Genomic DNA, 14,927 nt, shown 5'->3' with positions numbered 1-14,927 from the left:
TTAAAGCAAAGGCCGGACAGATTTCTACAATCACTCAAGGTGCCCAGCTTCTCTGGCCCAACACTATGAAGCTGCAGGATCCTATCCTTTCAAAGATGGAGAAGCCATCCTACCCAAGTACCATGAAGACCTCCCCTGCTGAGGGTGGGGAGCGCCCTCCTTCCTGTGGCTGCACTCAGACCCATCCCCGCCCCCACCGCTGTTCTCTGACGGCGGCTCCAGGCACCGTGGCCACGGGACAGGGCTAATGCTTGGTCCGATCCTTCATCAGCAAGGTGCCCCTCACACACGTCTCACTTTAACAGACTCCGGTTCTAACGCCCAGGGATTTCTGTAGGTCCTTCCAGAAGCTGCATTTTCTTCCCCTTTTCACTCCAAGGGTAAAGCTTCTAGAGTTTCCCCTGGTGGAGATGTGTCTACGTGCACCTAGCTGTGTGCCGTCCACGTTTCCAGGAGCCTCCTGGTTACACAGAAGGGAGTTTAGACTTGTCACTCGCTGCTGGTGTCCTGCTCTAGCCCAAAGGTGAGAGTCAGTTTAGTCTTTCTGGTGACAGGAGTCCTTTCCTTGTTTACTTACTTTTCTCTTCTTCTTAAGACTCTAATGTTTTATTTTATTTTAAAAATATGTTTTTATCGACTTCAGAGAGAGTAAGGAAGAGGGGGAGATACAAATATTAATGATGAGAGAGAATCATTGATCAGCTGCCTGCTGCATGCCCCCTACTGGGGTTCAAGCTCACAACTCAGGCATGTGTCCTGACTGGGAATGGAACCATCACCTCCTGGTTCATAGGTGGACGCTCAGCCACTGAGCCACACCAGCCAGGCTGAATAACGTTCTAGAGCATGGATCTCCCACAGCTTGGAAATAACAACATTCAATACTATTCAAACCCTAGGCAAGGCCCTTTCTAATACAGAAAATGTGATTTAGGAATCATGAGCTGCTTCTGAACGATAAATAGTTCTCTCACCTTATGAGAACCACTTCACCAAAATTCGCAAACTGCTGCAGAAGCTCGTCGATCAAAGTGTCATCGAAGAAGCTGCTCTCTGGCCCCTCGCTCCGGACGGAGACCAGCACCGTGGCGTCGGGCGGGCCCTGCTCGGCCAGGACTTCCCTGTAGACGCTCTGCCTCTCCTCGGCCTCCACCTCGAAGATGTCGATGTCGATGAGGGCGACCACGGGCCTGAGGCGCGAGGAAGACAGGGTTAGATGCTTCCGGAAGGACGTGTGTCGCCCTCAATGGCGAGCCCAGCGCACGCAGACGCGGCACCTGTGGTCGGAGGTCTTCAGCTCGGCCCGCCCGTAGTGCAGCAACGTGCCCGGGGTCCACGTGTAGAGGATTTTGCTTCCGTCTTGGAAACTGGCGTTGAGGAGGTCCAAGTCCTCCGCTGCAGCGAGACAACAGAACAGAGGGCGTGAGCGGCAGGCCGGCCGGCCAGCCCCTTCCTTGCACCTTCCGCCTCCGAGGCTGCCGCGCAGACACCCTCGCGGACAGGCAGCAGGTCTCACACCTGCAGGTCAGAGAGGCTTGTGGTGAAGTTACAGCTTGACGTTTACTTAATAGCAAGTGAGAGGCGGCTTCACCTGAGGTGGCTCCAGGGCCGGTGCCCAGACAGCGCTGCGCAAGCAATTCCAGAGCAGCAGCGGCTCCCAACATGTGCGCACACCTGACATGTCGGCGCCTCAGCTGGCGGCCAACTAAAATGTCACAAAGTGCTTTCTCGCTTTTCTTTATATGAAATAATCTCATTGAGACAGACTGAAAAATTCATTAAGTTATTAAAGGCAAATCTGAGAATATTTTTTAAAAATCTGTTTTATATTTAAATTTTACTTATTCTATCCTAGGTAACCTTTGCTAAAAAGTAGTAAAGGGTGAAGGGGCCAAACATGGTGACGGAAGATATTTCTGTGGGTGGTGGGCACACAGGCGGTACACAGACCATGTACCATAGAGACGGACACTTGAAACCTCCATGATCTCATTAACCAGTCACCCCAATAGATGGAATTAAAAATAAACAAAACAAAAAAATTAGCAAAGTAAAAATAAATACATCCGTCTGTAAGGAGCCCCTCCTCTGACACTCACACTCCTCCCTGCCTCCCTCCCTCCCTCCCTGCCTCCCTCCCTCCCTCCCTCCCAGAACCCGCACCAACTCAGTGACATGAGGAGCCACTTCCCGACCTGATCGATCAAAAGGCCACTTCCTCCTCCTCCAGAGGACACGGTCGGTCCATGCGGGGGTGCGGCACTTTTCGCTGGTGTCATAGTCTTCAGAAAACAAATCATATTTATATGTCGGAGCAAAGGTTACTTTTCCTTCTAAAAATCCTCTAAAAATCTACAATAAACATATACAAAGGAAGTTATTTATACACAAAGTAAGTTGCTTACAAAGCAAAACATTTTCACTGAGGCAGCATTCACTACGTCTAAGCACTGAGGCCGCTCATGACATCTGTGTGCATCGGATAAACACGTCCGATGCGCGGAACAAAGCGAGGGAAGAACCCGACCCGTGGCCTCGGGCGCCCGCTGACCTCGCACTAAGGAGCCCACAGCCCCGTCGGGACATGGAAGTCATCTGGTCGCATGTCTGTTCTCAGATGAGGACCCAAGTGCTCGAATGCAGGTCTGACCCCCACGAACAGCAGTCACCAACCCTTCGGACCTCACGGACCCCAGCGGGCTGCGGCCCACCGGCTGGTGACCGCTGCCCATGAAAGCACCAGAGCAAGTGGCCACAACTGCCTGCACTCTGGAAGAACTTCTACTTAACTCTTCCAAGATGCTGTGGCCATACATTTTAAGAAATAAGTTTCAAAAAGGCAGATGAGCCCGGCTGGTGTGGCTCAATGGTTGAGTGTCAACCTATGAACCAGGAGGACACATGTCCGAGTTGTGGGCTCGGTCCCCAGTGGGGGTCGTGCAGGAGGCCGACAATCAATGACTCTCTCATCATTGATGTTTCTATCTCTCTCTCCCTCTCCCTTCCTCTCTGAAATCAATAAAAAATATATTTTTAAAAAGGCAGATGATATAAGAAATAAGAGAAAAAAAATAAAGCATATTATCCCATGATCTTAAGTTAAAAAACAGAAACCCTGAAGACGAAGATTCTAAATTCATTATTACTAAAAAAGTATATTCTTCTACTTGAAAGTTAATCTTATTGAGACAATATATTTTTCTTCCAGGGAGTTAATGTGGGTTTTCCTTTCCTCTCCTTTTCCTTTTTTAAAGGGAAGGTAAGTCTGCACCTGTCAGACTACAGCTATGTATTCATTAGGTGTAGCGAGACCCCGCGAGGTTGACAAGGCAGCACGTGGCTAAGAAAAGCCGCTGCAGAGCCAAGGCCCCTTCTCCGCGCGGTCCTCCCAGGACGCACCTGCCCCGCGTTCTTCTGGCTGATCAGCTGGTCCCCCGCGATGAGGGCGTCCCAGTTCTGCTGCCTGATGAGCTCCTTCACCTCCTCGTTGGGGAGGTCGATGCGGTAGTTGAAGTCGCCGCACCAGAACACGTAATCGTGGGAAAAGAGCATCCTTCCCTAGAGCCAGGAGAGGGGTTCCCAGTCAGAGCGCGACTCACAATGTTCAGGGCGATGGCTTTGCCGCCGCCCCTCCGCTGCGCTCACACGTCCCCCCGCGGGGAGAACACGTGGGGGATCTGTCTAGGCGAGCGCTGCCGGCACTTCCAGGCACCACGTGAAACCCTCGGAGGCTGCGCAGCTCCGGGCCGGGCGCCCCTGCCGAGCGGAGCGCGGGCTCACCATGGGGAAGCTCAGCTTCCGCACGATCTCCGCGAAGTCCTCGTTCCGCTCCTTGACCTGGGACTGCCCTGCGGCGAAGTGGCTGCACACGAAGCAGAGGCTGGTCGTGTGGAACAGCAGGCGGATGGCAACCGCTCCCTTGTTGCCCGTGGCGCCGCCCATTCCCGTCTTCACGGTGTCCACGGCGACATCCCTGGGACGCAAAGAACCCGGAATCAACGATGCCACACCGACAGGTCCCGGTGCACGAGACATCGGGGCGGGCGTGACGTCATGACAGGAGCCGCACCGGTTCCCAGTGCCCTGTCACTCCTTCCTCAGACACACGGGAACCAGCGGCGGAGGGAGCTGCGGCAGGCACCAACCTGATGAAGGGCGCGTGCTGCGGGCGGATGAAGACGAACAGGCAGACGCCCACCAGCTGCTCGGAGGCCAGCAGCACGTACTTGTTGTCCCGGGAGACGGTCTTCTGGAGCTCCACGGCCCAGAGCTTCTGGTTCGTGGTGCTGCGACGGAGCAAAGACACGGACAGGGGCGCCTGCTTAGTAAGGCAGCTGTCAATTACACTTGATAGTTTATATATGTACTCAAATTTTTAAAAATGTTTTTATTGGTTTTGAGAGAGAGAGATAGAAACATCGATGAGAGAGAAACATCATCGACTGGCTGCCTCCTGCACGCCCCTACTGGGGATGGAGCCCTCAAGCCGGGTATGTGCCCTGACGAGGAATCGAAGAGTGACCTCTTGGTTCATGGGTTGATGCTCAACCACTGAGCCACACTGTCTTCTTACAGGGTCCAAACAAGGCCCACACTCTCGTACCATACCATTTCACCCACAAGTTTATTCTGAAAATCTTTTTAAGTCATCAAAGATGCGCAATTGCTCAACTATAAAAGCAGACACACTTGGTTAAAATAAAGCTGTTAAGCTCTGGGTTGCACTCAAATAATTTGATTTGTAATGAGGCTTCAGAATAGCAATTCCCAGAGTGTGGTCTGGGAACACCCTTGGGGGTCCCCAAACCCACGAGCTCGAAGCCATTTCCATGCACTACTGAGACACTGCTTCCCTCACTGTGATGGGGCGGAAGCAACGAGGCCTGAGTGCCGACGCCCTGCACGGAGCCAGGCCGGGCGCCTGGTGGGTGCCCTCCTCACTGCCTCGCACTGCACTTTAAAGAGTGCACTTCACTGAGACGGGCCTGATGAAGCAGCCAACACTGACTGGATCAGAGCGCAGCCCCAGCCCCTCCCGTGGGCTGTGTGACAAAGGGGATACACACAAAGCATCCGCCTGCTCTGTGACAGTGGCTGTCATTTCTCGGAAAAGCACCTGACAGAGTGAGCTGAGAGATGAACTGCCGCTTTTTTCATAGAAAACAATTTGTACTTAAAGAATTAATCCCAGAAAGACTGGTTATTCAGACTTAGGTTATTTAGCAAATCCTTTTTGGACCAATCCTATCTTTTCAAGGGAAACAACCTTCGGTATGTGCTCCCAATGATAAAATCTGAGGTCAGTGACAATGGCACCGATGCGTATTCTGAGTGTGGAAGGGCACGGCCAACATTTGAAGATCTCCCTAAGTCAGCGAGCTAATGTCTTCTCAGTGAACAACATGCGATGCTTCAAAATCACGCATCAGTCACAGACCAATAAAAAATAAACATTCGCACAAAAAGTTCATGGCTGTGTGTTTCAGATTCCATATTGCAACTAAACTTTAAGAAGCTACTCTACTTGTTGAGTTTTGGTGTAGTCTCAGAGAAAAAATTAACGGAAAAGGCCATTAAACTATTTCCATTTCCAGCTACATCCTTATGTAATTTTCTTCATATAGTTCAACCAAACAACACACCACAACAGACTCCTGCAAAAGGAAACGTGAGAAGCCAGCTATCGTAAGCCAGAAAACGAAGAGATTTGTAAAAAATTCTTTAAGATTTTCAACATTCTTCAGAGTGTAGAAAAGATCCGATACCAAGTCTGAGAACTGCTCTTTCACAGTTTAAAGGGACCGTCACATATTTCCTCTCCATCTCTGCAAACAGACACTGCTGACCTGCGTATCTGCCCTCCATGCCGCCCCCTGGAAGCCTGGTGCTGCCTGCCGGCTTACCTCGCATTCACAATGTTCCCCGCATTCAACTCCACCATCTCCTCAAACCCGATCGCAAATATGTCTGTCGGCTTGCTTCTTCTCTCTACAAGCACGCATTCAAGGAAGACCATTAAGATGCAGCCTGTCAAACGGCACCCCTGCCTCCAGCCCCCACACGAACACGACTGGGATCACCACCAGGTCTCATGAGATCCATGTTTGTTTCCAGTTTAACCGATTCACACTGAAGACAAAAGCTCGGGAGTGGAACATTACTTTACATTGACTTCGACACAGGCGCCCCAGGGCTGCTTCTCTAAGACTGTTACTCTGGGAGACCCTTAGGGCCGTGCACAGATCATTTTGAAAGGATTCTTGCTCGAGTTCATACCATGGACAGGAGAGGAACAAGCCCCTCTAACAGGCTAACCTGAACAGCACTGGAGGGGAAGCGGGTCTTAGAAAAGGCTCAGACAACAAGTGGCTGAGAAAACCGCAAATTCGAGGGAATTGTTGGGAGAGATTTTTCACATTCAAATTCAAAAACCACAGGCCTGGTCCTTTGTGCTTTTCAGAAAGTAAAAACCTAGAAATAAAAAGGAGGGAAGCCTCTGATGGATTTGGTCTATAAAATGTTGGACTTCCGATTTCTAAACCCAAGCTTCCTTTGTAAGTCACGCATATTGAGAAGGGCTCCCTTGTTTTCCAGGTTAAGCAATCAGTCGGGACTTGTCAGTTACACCCACATCATAAAAGGCCAACCTTGAAACTCCTGGATGCCCGCCAGCCTGGGTGCATCAAGAAGCCAGTCGGTGAGGGTCTGGTTCTTAAAAGCTATGCTGCGGAACTGCTTCCCGCCGTTCACATTCCAGGTGCCCACACACACGCGGATTTTCTTGGGCTTTGAATACTTGTAGAAACTCTCGCACATGCTCTTCAGAACTTTAGAAGAGGCTAATCAGAAACAAAACACAACACAGTTTTAACTGCATTAAAACGATGATGAAAACGGATTTTCACCGCTGACAAGTGGCGCCCGCAACGTACAAGCATCACGGTAAACAAGCACGAAGCACCGTGGGCACATGCAGAGGCAGAGAGCAGCCCTGAGCAGAGCCCAGCCCGATGCGATCCACCAACACAATTTAAAAGTCGGCCGCGTAGACACGGTGACCAAAATAAGAGAAGCTACGGTGAAATTACTGCAGCCACACACAACATGCGGAGGAATGGTTCTCTTCAATTAAATGCTAGGTTGTTTCTATAAGGCACAAAATTAGAGACAGGACATTTTTTAGAAGTAAGCCATTGACCTTCACATAACTTCCATTCAAAGGCTGGTAAAAATATAAATTTACTTTCTCCCCAAACAAAAACATTTAAGGACATTTACATCTAAGATTCCAGCTACTAACAGGTGGTTGATGAATTAGGGCTCCCTGACAAAGATACAAAGTCTGGATGACAAGGAGGTGCCGGAGATGAAGTCACTGATAAATGCTTCCCATCCCACTCAGAGTGGAAGCAACTTCCTGGAACCATTTGCTTTGCCTGTGCCCTCACCTGCTAGCTATCACCCGTTCACTCACTGCTCAGCCACTGCCCTCCTGGCAGTGTCAGGCCCACTCCTGCCACAGGGCCTTTGCACTGGCTGCTTCCACTGCCTGCACACGCCTCCCTCACTTCCTTCAGGTCTTCACTTTGTTGGGAGGTGCCTCATTAACATCCACATTCCGTGCCTAACCTCCTCCGTCCACTCCTTGCTTTTTCTCTATAGCATTTCTCACCATTCACAAACTACGCGTTTTATCTATTGATCTGTAACTGTCTGTCTCTCTTCACAAGAATGAAAGCTCCAGGAAGGCAGATATGTTGGTCTACTGCACTATCTTAGTGACTAGAAGCCCCTGGCACAGAGGAAGTGCTCAATAAATAATTGGTGAATGAATGAATGCCCCATACACTTGAAATCCTCGATCTCTTGCCCTATTTTCCTTCCTTCTAAAGCGCACTTCCTGTCGGTTAAGTTAAATTCTCGGCACTTAGAGTGGATAGAACCATAGAGGCCCTTCATCTAAAACAGAGATGATGCACTCAACTGGCAGCAATGGGTCAAAGGAAAAGAAAAGCAGAACGATTCTCTGTTCACCACAGGACACTGTTTTATTCTATGATTTATTGTATGGAACTAGGACACCGCAGTTTGGTGAGAGAATGAGCAAAGGAGGGAAATAAGCTGTGAGTACAGCTCTGATCCCAGGGCAGGTTTCCGCCCTCACTGCCTGACCTGACTGCTTGCGCAGAGGTGTGTCCTGGCTGCTGGCCTAGGTGCTGGAAGCTGGCTGACCCCAATACAGACGCTGGTCTGTCTAACTGAGGCCACTGCCGTTGTTCCTACTTCGCAAACAGCTTCTGCCACCCTTTCTGTATCTAAACACCAGTCCTTCATGACCTGCTGCTGAAAACCATCAGCCAGCCCATGAGCTGTGTGAACAAGAACGTGTCCACATTGTATGAACTAACAGTCAGTCTATAAACGGAACGGGTTTTAAAAATCCTCGCTTTTCTCCACCGGCCGGCCCTTCGCCTCCATGTGCAGAAAGAAATGAGCCTCTGCTCAAACGATGTCCACCCTCAGCACCACACTGACCCCGGGAAGTGCATCTCAGGACAGCCCAGCGAGCCGGGGGTGTGCTCGGCCGCCATCCCTTTCAGGAAAACGCCCATGTCTCTCGAAGCACTCGGCACCACTCGGCCAGACAAGCCCTAGTGACACCGGATCTGAGTGAAGGGGAAAAGGTGTCTTTTCCACTAAATTTCTGGCACGAGTTTAGCTTCTGTTCCCTTCACCACAAACTTGGGTTGAAAGACAAGATCACCAACTCTGACCAGAACACGAAGGCATGACATTGCTATGAACAGCAAAGGCAAGAAATAACCACTGTTAGGTCGTATGTGCTCAACGCTCCCAGCTTCGTCGGCGACCTCGACGCTTTCCCACTGACTTCGGCTCAGGGGAGTTCAGGGCTGGGAGAATGTCGCCCCCAGTGTGAGGAGGAGCCAGTGCCTTTTCACACATGTGAGTGAGAAACACCGGGCGCATCACAAACGTCACAGAGGGCACTCTGACTCCACCCCAAAGGCCCCCCGGGTCCCCACCAGCAACACCTGCTCCATGAAGCACGAAGCGGCATGAAACTAGGGGAGCTCCATGGGCCTGGGTTGAACAGCCGCTACGGGGGCAGGGAGCGTTCTAAATGAAGATACTGTTTTCTCAAGCCTACAATTCCCTCAGGTTCCAGTGCGGTGCCCCTTTGTGCTGCTAGAACCTGAGGGGAAAGGGAGTTTCCACTGACAGGGCTGCATCCGTTCACAACATCACCCTCAGGAAAGGAAGGAAACAGTTGCTGTGAGGTCGGTGGTTCTCTGTACTGTACCTGACTGCAACGTCTGCTCAGAAACTATGGATGCATGCGGAGGAAAACAAAGGCTCGTTAGTAACACAGCAAGGCGAGGGCGGACCTGGGGGGTGACAAACCACCCTCGGGCGGCCTCCCTCCTCTCCAGCCCCTTCGATGCCCTGATGTTCTCAGGAGGCTGCAGGGCACAGACACTAACCATGAACAGCAGCTGAAGCCAACTGTCTGCATCTGAGAGAAACCGGACAGCGACTCTGATGTCAGGCGCTGGGCCTGCTCCTCAGGCTGCTCGTGTGTGTGTGTGTGTGTGTGTGTGTGTGCCTATAAGTGTGTGTGCACACATGTGCACATACATGTGAATGAGAACATGCACCTGAAAACCTGAGAGGCTGGAGGATTCTGAGCGTGGGAAGATACTGCCCTAACATACACCTTTTAAAATTCGTTCTGGGACTCACCAATTGATCAGCTCAATCAATTCAGTTATAACAAAACACACGTATTCCAAAAAATCAGCATGCTGTGCAAAACTGCAATGTCCCAGCCACAGGGCTTATGGGAAAATGGGGTCAGGGCAGCCGTGGGCAAACTACGGCCCGCGGGCCGGATCCGGCCTGTTTAAAATGAATAAAACTAAACAAAAAAAAGACCGTACCCTTTTATGTAATGATGTTTACTTTGAATTTATATTAGTTCACACAAACACTCCATCCATGCTTTTGTTCCGGCCTCCGGTCCAGGTTAAGAACCCATTGTGGCCCTCGAGTCAAAAAGTTTGCCCACCCCTAGGTTAGGGCCAAACAATCGCTTTAGCGGTGACGTACCAAAAAAGACAGGAACCTAATGAAGACGACACAGTTTTACATGTGTTCGTGGTTCAGGGGGCCTAACTGCTCCTTCATCATGACCCGACGCCAGCTCGCAGCCACAGCCTGGGAGGCTGCAGCCCGAGTCACTGAGTGTCGGAGGCAGGTCCCTGAAATGGACCGAGTGGCAGCACCAGTGGTGGGAGTGGCTCTCAGCACAGCTGGGAACCCGAGGCAGAGGGGCGAGAGGTGTGTGTGTTTATTCTTTAAAAAATTTTTTTTATTGATTTCCAGAGAGAGAGGAAAGGAGGGAGAGAGAGGCAGAAACATCGATGAGAGAGAATCATTGTTCAGTTGCCTCCTGCACATCCCCTGCTGGGGACTGAGCCTACAACCCAGGCATGTGCCCTGATGTGAAACTGAACCAAGCATCCTCCTGTTGCATAGGTTGATACTCAACCCCTGAGCCACACTGGCTGGGCTGTACGTATGTGTTTTATATCCTACTCGTCTTGCTCTGCTGGGGGCAGTTTTCTGTGTGTACCTGGCATTACCGCCAGTGAAATCATGCAGAGACGAAGGCAGAATTGGCATACGCTCAAGATGTTCCCTAAGATGTCACCCATCTTAGGACAAGGCGACGGCAGAATTGGGTTTGCTTTTTAAGGCCTATTTCACACACAGGAGAATGTGCAGGAAACTAAGCTGGTGACTAAGCCTAGGAAACGAGGGGTCCCGCGCTCTTCCTTTCCTTCCCTTCGCTGCTTACTTTCGGTGGCTTAGTGACGCCTTCGCATCAAGGGCGGCCCAGGGGGCACAGGGGGAAGAGGTGAGAGGATGCAAGCAGCTAAGTCTCCACTGCTGGAAGCAAGAGGAAGCTTGACATTAAAAGCATAGGTATAGCAGGTTTTTAAAAAGGATGTTTTTTATTGATTTTAGAGAGCGAGGAAGGGAAAGGAAGAGAGAGAGGCGAGGGAGGCATCAGATCCATTGGCTGCCTCCTGCACCTACAGGGTATCAAGACCCAAACCCGTGCAGGTGCCTTGACCAGGAATCGAACCAGCAACCTATTGGTGCACATGACACCCAACCACTGAGCCACACCGGCCAGGGCCAGATTTTGTGTTTTACAGCTTTAGTGGGCCTCAGCCCCCAGCCTACCTACAGAGCCCTGAGGAGCTGACTGTACTTAACTACCTCAGCACCATGAACAATTCTAAAGAATCCAAGCAATTATCCAACAGAACATTGCCTGATGAGGAACAATTTCTCCTACGTGAACAGGGAAAACTGGAAGGTTTGGCTTGGAGATAACAGAGGAAATAAAAATGTTGAGTGCTAAGAAGTTAAAACAGAAAAAAACGTAGAGTAAGGAAGTCTAATTTATTAAGTTTTACAATGAATGCTGAGTTTTCTCATGATACTGCTTAGTACATGTTCCTGATATGAGCTCAAGTTCTTGTGGTTTAAATTAAAGGCACAATGAAAGATAACCATATATTTATGTCAAATGTTAAGATTGGAAATAGTGAGGAGAAACCAAGATGGCAGCATAGGTAAACACCGGAAATTGCTGCCTCACACAACCACTTCAAAAATACAACTAAAAGACAAAACAGACATCATCCAGAACCACAGGAAGGCTGGCTGAGTGGAAATTCTACAACTAGAAGGAAAGAGGAAAGCACACTGAGACTCAGAGGAGGTGAGGTGTGGAAGTAAAGTGCAGAGGTACAGAGGCGCACGTGGAAAGGGTTGGCAGCTGAGGACGCGGCGCACATGGAACGGGCTGGAAACTGAGGACACAGTTGTCTTTTTCAATCGGGAAGGAGTCTCAAGCTCCTACCTGCTCTGAACTCCAGTTCCGGGCGAGTATCTGGGGACCCAGACTCATACAGGAGAAACTGGACTGTCTGCCATCAGTCGGAACTCGAGGGTGGCTTTCTCTCAGAGGTGCTTACAGTGATTACTGATTATTGGGACACTGAGAAGCAGGGCCTCTTAGGGTAGGACTGAGGAGCAGCCATAGCTGCTTGCTCCGCCCTGTTGATCCCCAGAGACCCCGCCCCACCCAAGCTGTGCACAGAGGCTTTTGCATATGAAAGGCCTGGCCCATTGCAATCTGAAAATTACTTAACAAACTGCAGTTGGGTAAGAGAGACCCAGAACTTCCAAAAGAAGGCCCAAGGCCCCACAGCAGCTTGCATTGCTTCACAGCTGGGCTCCTGCTGCGTAGCCTCAGGCAGAGGCTAAATTAGCACCTCCTTAGATCCAAGAGCCAGTGTACCCAGTGGTCAGAGTGGGACCATCCAGATTACAACTCCTCAGATCCATAAGAGACACACTCAGGGGGCAGACTCAGTGAGCACCAAAGCCCCACTGGAGCAAGTCTTGCCCCAGAGGGGTGTCTCCAGCACAGAAGTTCTCCCACTGCAGACACAGCTGATTCTCACAGGCAATTGGCCTGGAAGTCAATTCCTCACAGTGATAACTACAACAATCAAGGCTCAACTACAACAAGACTGTGCACAAAGCCCACAACGGGGTGCACCAAGAGTGTCCACCTCAGGTAATTGGGGAGGCTGAGCCACTGGGCCCTATAGGAGGACACCTAGCACACAAAGCCACTCTATCAACACAGGGAAGCATAAAAAATGCGGAGACAAAGAAACAGGTCACAAATGACAGAAATGGAGGAAAGCAAACTACTGGATATAGAGTTCAAAACCACACTTTTAAGGTTTTTCAAGAATTCTCTAGAAACCACCAATAAACTTAATGAGACCCTCAAGAAATCTAGTGAGACCCTGGAGGTTATCAAAAAGGACCAACTAAAAATTAAGCATACACTGACTGAAATAAAAAATATTATACAGGGTTCCAACAGCAGACTAGAAGATGGCAGGAATCAAGTCAAAGATTTGAAATACAAAGAAGCAAAAAACACCCAACCAGAAAAACAAAAAGAAAAAAGAATCCAAAAATATGAAGATAGTGTAAGGAACCTCTGGGACAACTTCAAATGTACCAACATCCAAATTATGGGGGTGCCAGAAGAAGAGAGAGAGCAAGATATTGAAAACCTATTTGGAGAAATAATGACAGAAAACTTCCCCTACCTGGTGAAAGAAATAGACTTACAAGTCCAGGAAGTACAGAGAACCCCAAACAAAAGGAATCTAAAGAGGACCACACCAAGACACATCATAATTAAAATGCCAAGAGCAAAAGACAAAGAGAGAATCTTAAAAGCAGCAAGAGAAAGAAAGTCAGTCACCTACAAGGGAGTACCCATACGAATGTCAGCTGATTTCTCAACAGAAACTTTGCAGGCCAGAAGGGAGTGGCAAGAAATAGTCAAAGTGATGAATGCCAAGAACCTACAACCAAGATTACTTTATCCAGCAAAGCTATCATTCAGAATTGAAGGTCAGATAAAGAGCTTCACAGATAAGAAAAAGCTAAAGGAGTTCATCACCACCAAACCAGTATTATATGAAATGCTGAAAGGTATCCTTTAAGAAGAGGAAGAAGAAGAAAAAGGTAAAGATACAAATTATGAACAACAAATACACATCTATCAACAAGTGAATCTAAAAATCAAGTGAATAAATAATCTGATGAACAGAATAAACTGGTGAATATAATAGAATCAGGGGCATAGAAAGGGAGTGGACTATTCTTTGGGGGGAAAGGGGTGTGGGGGATGCGGGAAGAGACTGGACAAAAATTGTGCACCTATGGATGAGGACAGTGGGTGGGGAGTGAGGGCGGAGGGTGGGGTGGGAACTGGGTGGAGGGGAGTTATGGGGGGGAAAAAGAGGAAGTGTAATAATCTGAACAATAAAGATTTAATTAAAAAAAAGATTGGAAATAGTGGTGTCCGATAATAAGCAATATTTTAAATTATTAGTTAATATGATTTAGTATTTCTTCAAGCAATAGCAATGAAAAGGTAAGACTAAGTTATAGAAACTTTTGGGCGGTGACTAGCAAAATACCCAATATAGGATATAGGTACCGCTCTCTCAGTAAAGCATGTGTTGTCTACATAACTAGGCTATGGAATGCTCTACTAACTGCATGTTCTGTGAAACCCTGCCTTTTAGTTAGTGTGAACCATTTACCCTCCATCATAACCTATCAGAGAAACATGCATGGGCCTCAGTTTACAGCTTAATAACACCTCTGATCCCTGGCCGGTGTGACTCAGGGGTGGAGCGTCGACCCAGGAACCAGGAGGTCACAGTTCGATTCCCGGTCAGGGCACATGCCTGGGTTGAGGGCTCGATCCCCAGTGTGGGGTGTGCAAGAGGCAGCGATGGATGATTCTCTCTCATTGTTCATATTTCTAACTCTTTCCCCCTCCCTTCCTCTCTCTCTAAAAATCAATAAAAACATATTAAAAGAAAAAATATATTTAAAAAATCATGTTGATAGAAAATCCTTCCAAACCTATTTTAATCAACTCCATCTAAAAGTTATTTATGTAACTAAGGTTACATTTCTCTCTTGGACTTCTAGAAGGAATATAAGTAACATAAAGTAGGTAGAATATAAAGTAAGTACGCATACCACGCAAACTTCCAGTGGTTAAAAGTGCTCGCGCTTTGTCAGCTAAGTCACTATTTAGAGTGTTTCCCAGGAGCAGAACGTCAATGGCCTCTTGCTTGGAGCTGTCAAAGAAGTTATTCTGAATCGTCCTAGTGACAGAGCGGGCGCCGTCTTTTAGCTTCCCAGCCTGTCGGGGAGAAAGGAGCAAGGACTCTCATTCCATCATGCCATTTCCACGCAGCGGGCATTCTGAAACGTAGGGC

General features: G+C 49.0%; 1 protein-coding gene across 4 annotated transcripts in view; it reads right to left on the bottom strand.

Annotated features, from left to right (window-relative positions):
• The window catches only part of SYNJ1 (synaptojanin 1), a 59,690-nt gene that overhangs the window by 19,283 nt on the left and 25,480 nt on the right, over positions 1 to 14,927 (bottom strand). For 2 of the 4 annotated variants that reach the window (XM_036347450.1, XM_036347452.1), the window contains 10 exons: positions 14,686 to 14,842; positions 9,323 to 9,346; positions 6,648 to 6,839; positions 5,904 to 5,988; positions 4,146 to 4,286; positions 3,781 to 3,973; positions 3,400 to 3,558; positions 2,196 to 2,352; positions 1,278 to 1,395; positions 975 to 1,190 (listed from right to left, as the gene is read on the bottom strand). In XM_036347450.1, coding sequence (XP_036203343.1) covers positions 975 to 1,190; positions 1,278 to 1,395; positions 2,196 to 2,352; positions 3,400 to 3,558; positions 3,781 to 3,973; positions 4,146 to 4,286; positions 5,904 to 5,988; positions 6,648 to 6,839; positions 9,323 to 9,346; positions 14,686 to 14,842 — 1,442 coding nt within the window. Of the gene's footprint in view, positions 1 to 974; positions 1,191 to 1,277; positions 1,396 to 2,195; positions 2,353 to 3,399; positions 3,559 to 3,780; positions 3,974 to 4,145; positions 4,287 to 5,903; positions 5,989 to 6,647; positions 6,840 to 9,322; positions 9,347 to 14,685; positions 14,852 to 14,927 lie in introns of all 4 variants that reach the window. The other 2 variants (XM_036347449.1, XM_036347451.1) reach the window with 2 other exon arrangements.

The sequence above is a fragment of the Myotis myotis genome, unplaced genomic scaffold (assembly GCF_014108235.1).
Source record: "Myotis myotis isolate mMyoMyo1 unplaced genomic scaffold, mMyoMyo1.p scaffold_m19_p_2, whole genome shotgun sequence".
NCBI lineage: Eukaryota > Metazoa > Chordata > Mammalia > Chiroptera > Vespertilionidae > Myotis > Myotis myotis.
The sequence above is the reverse complement of the archived record's forward strand: the minus strand, read 5'-3'. Positions and strand labels throughout refer to the sequence as shown.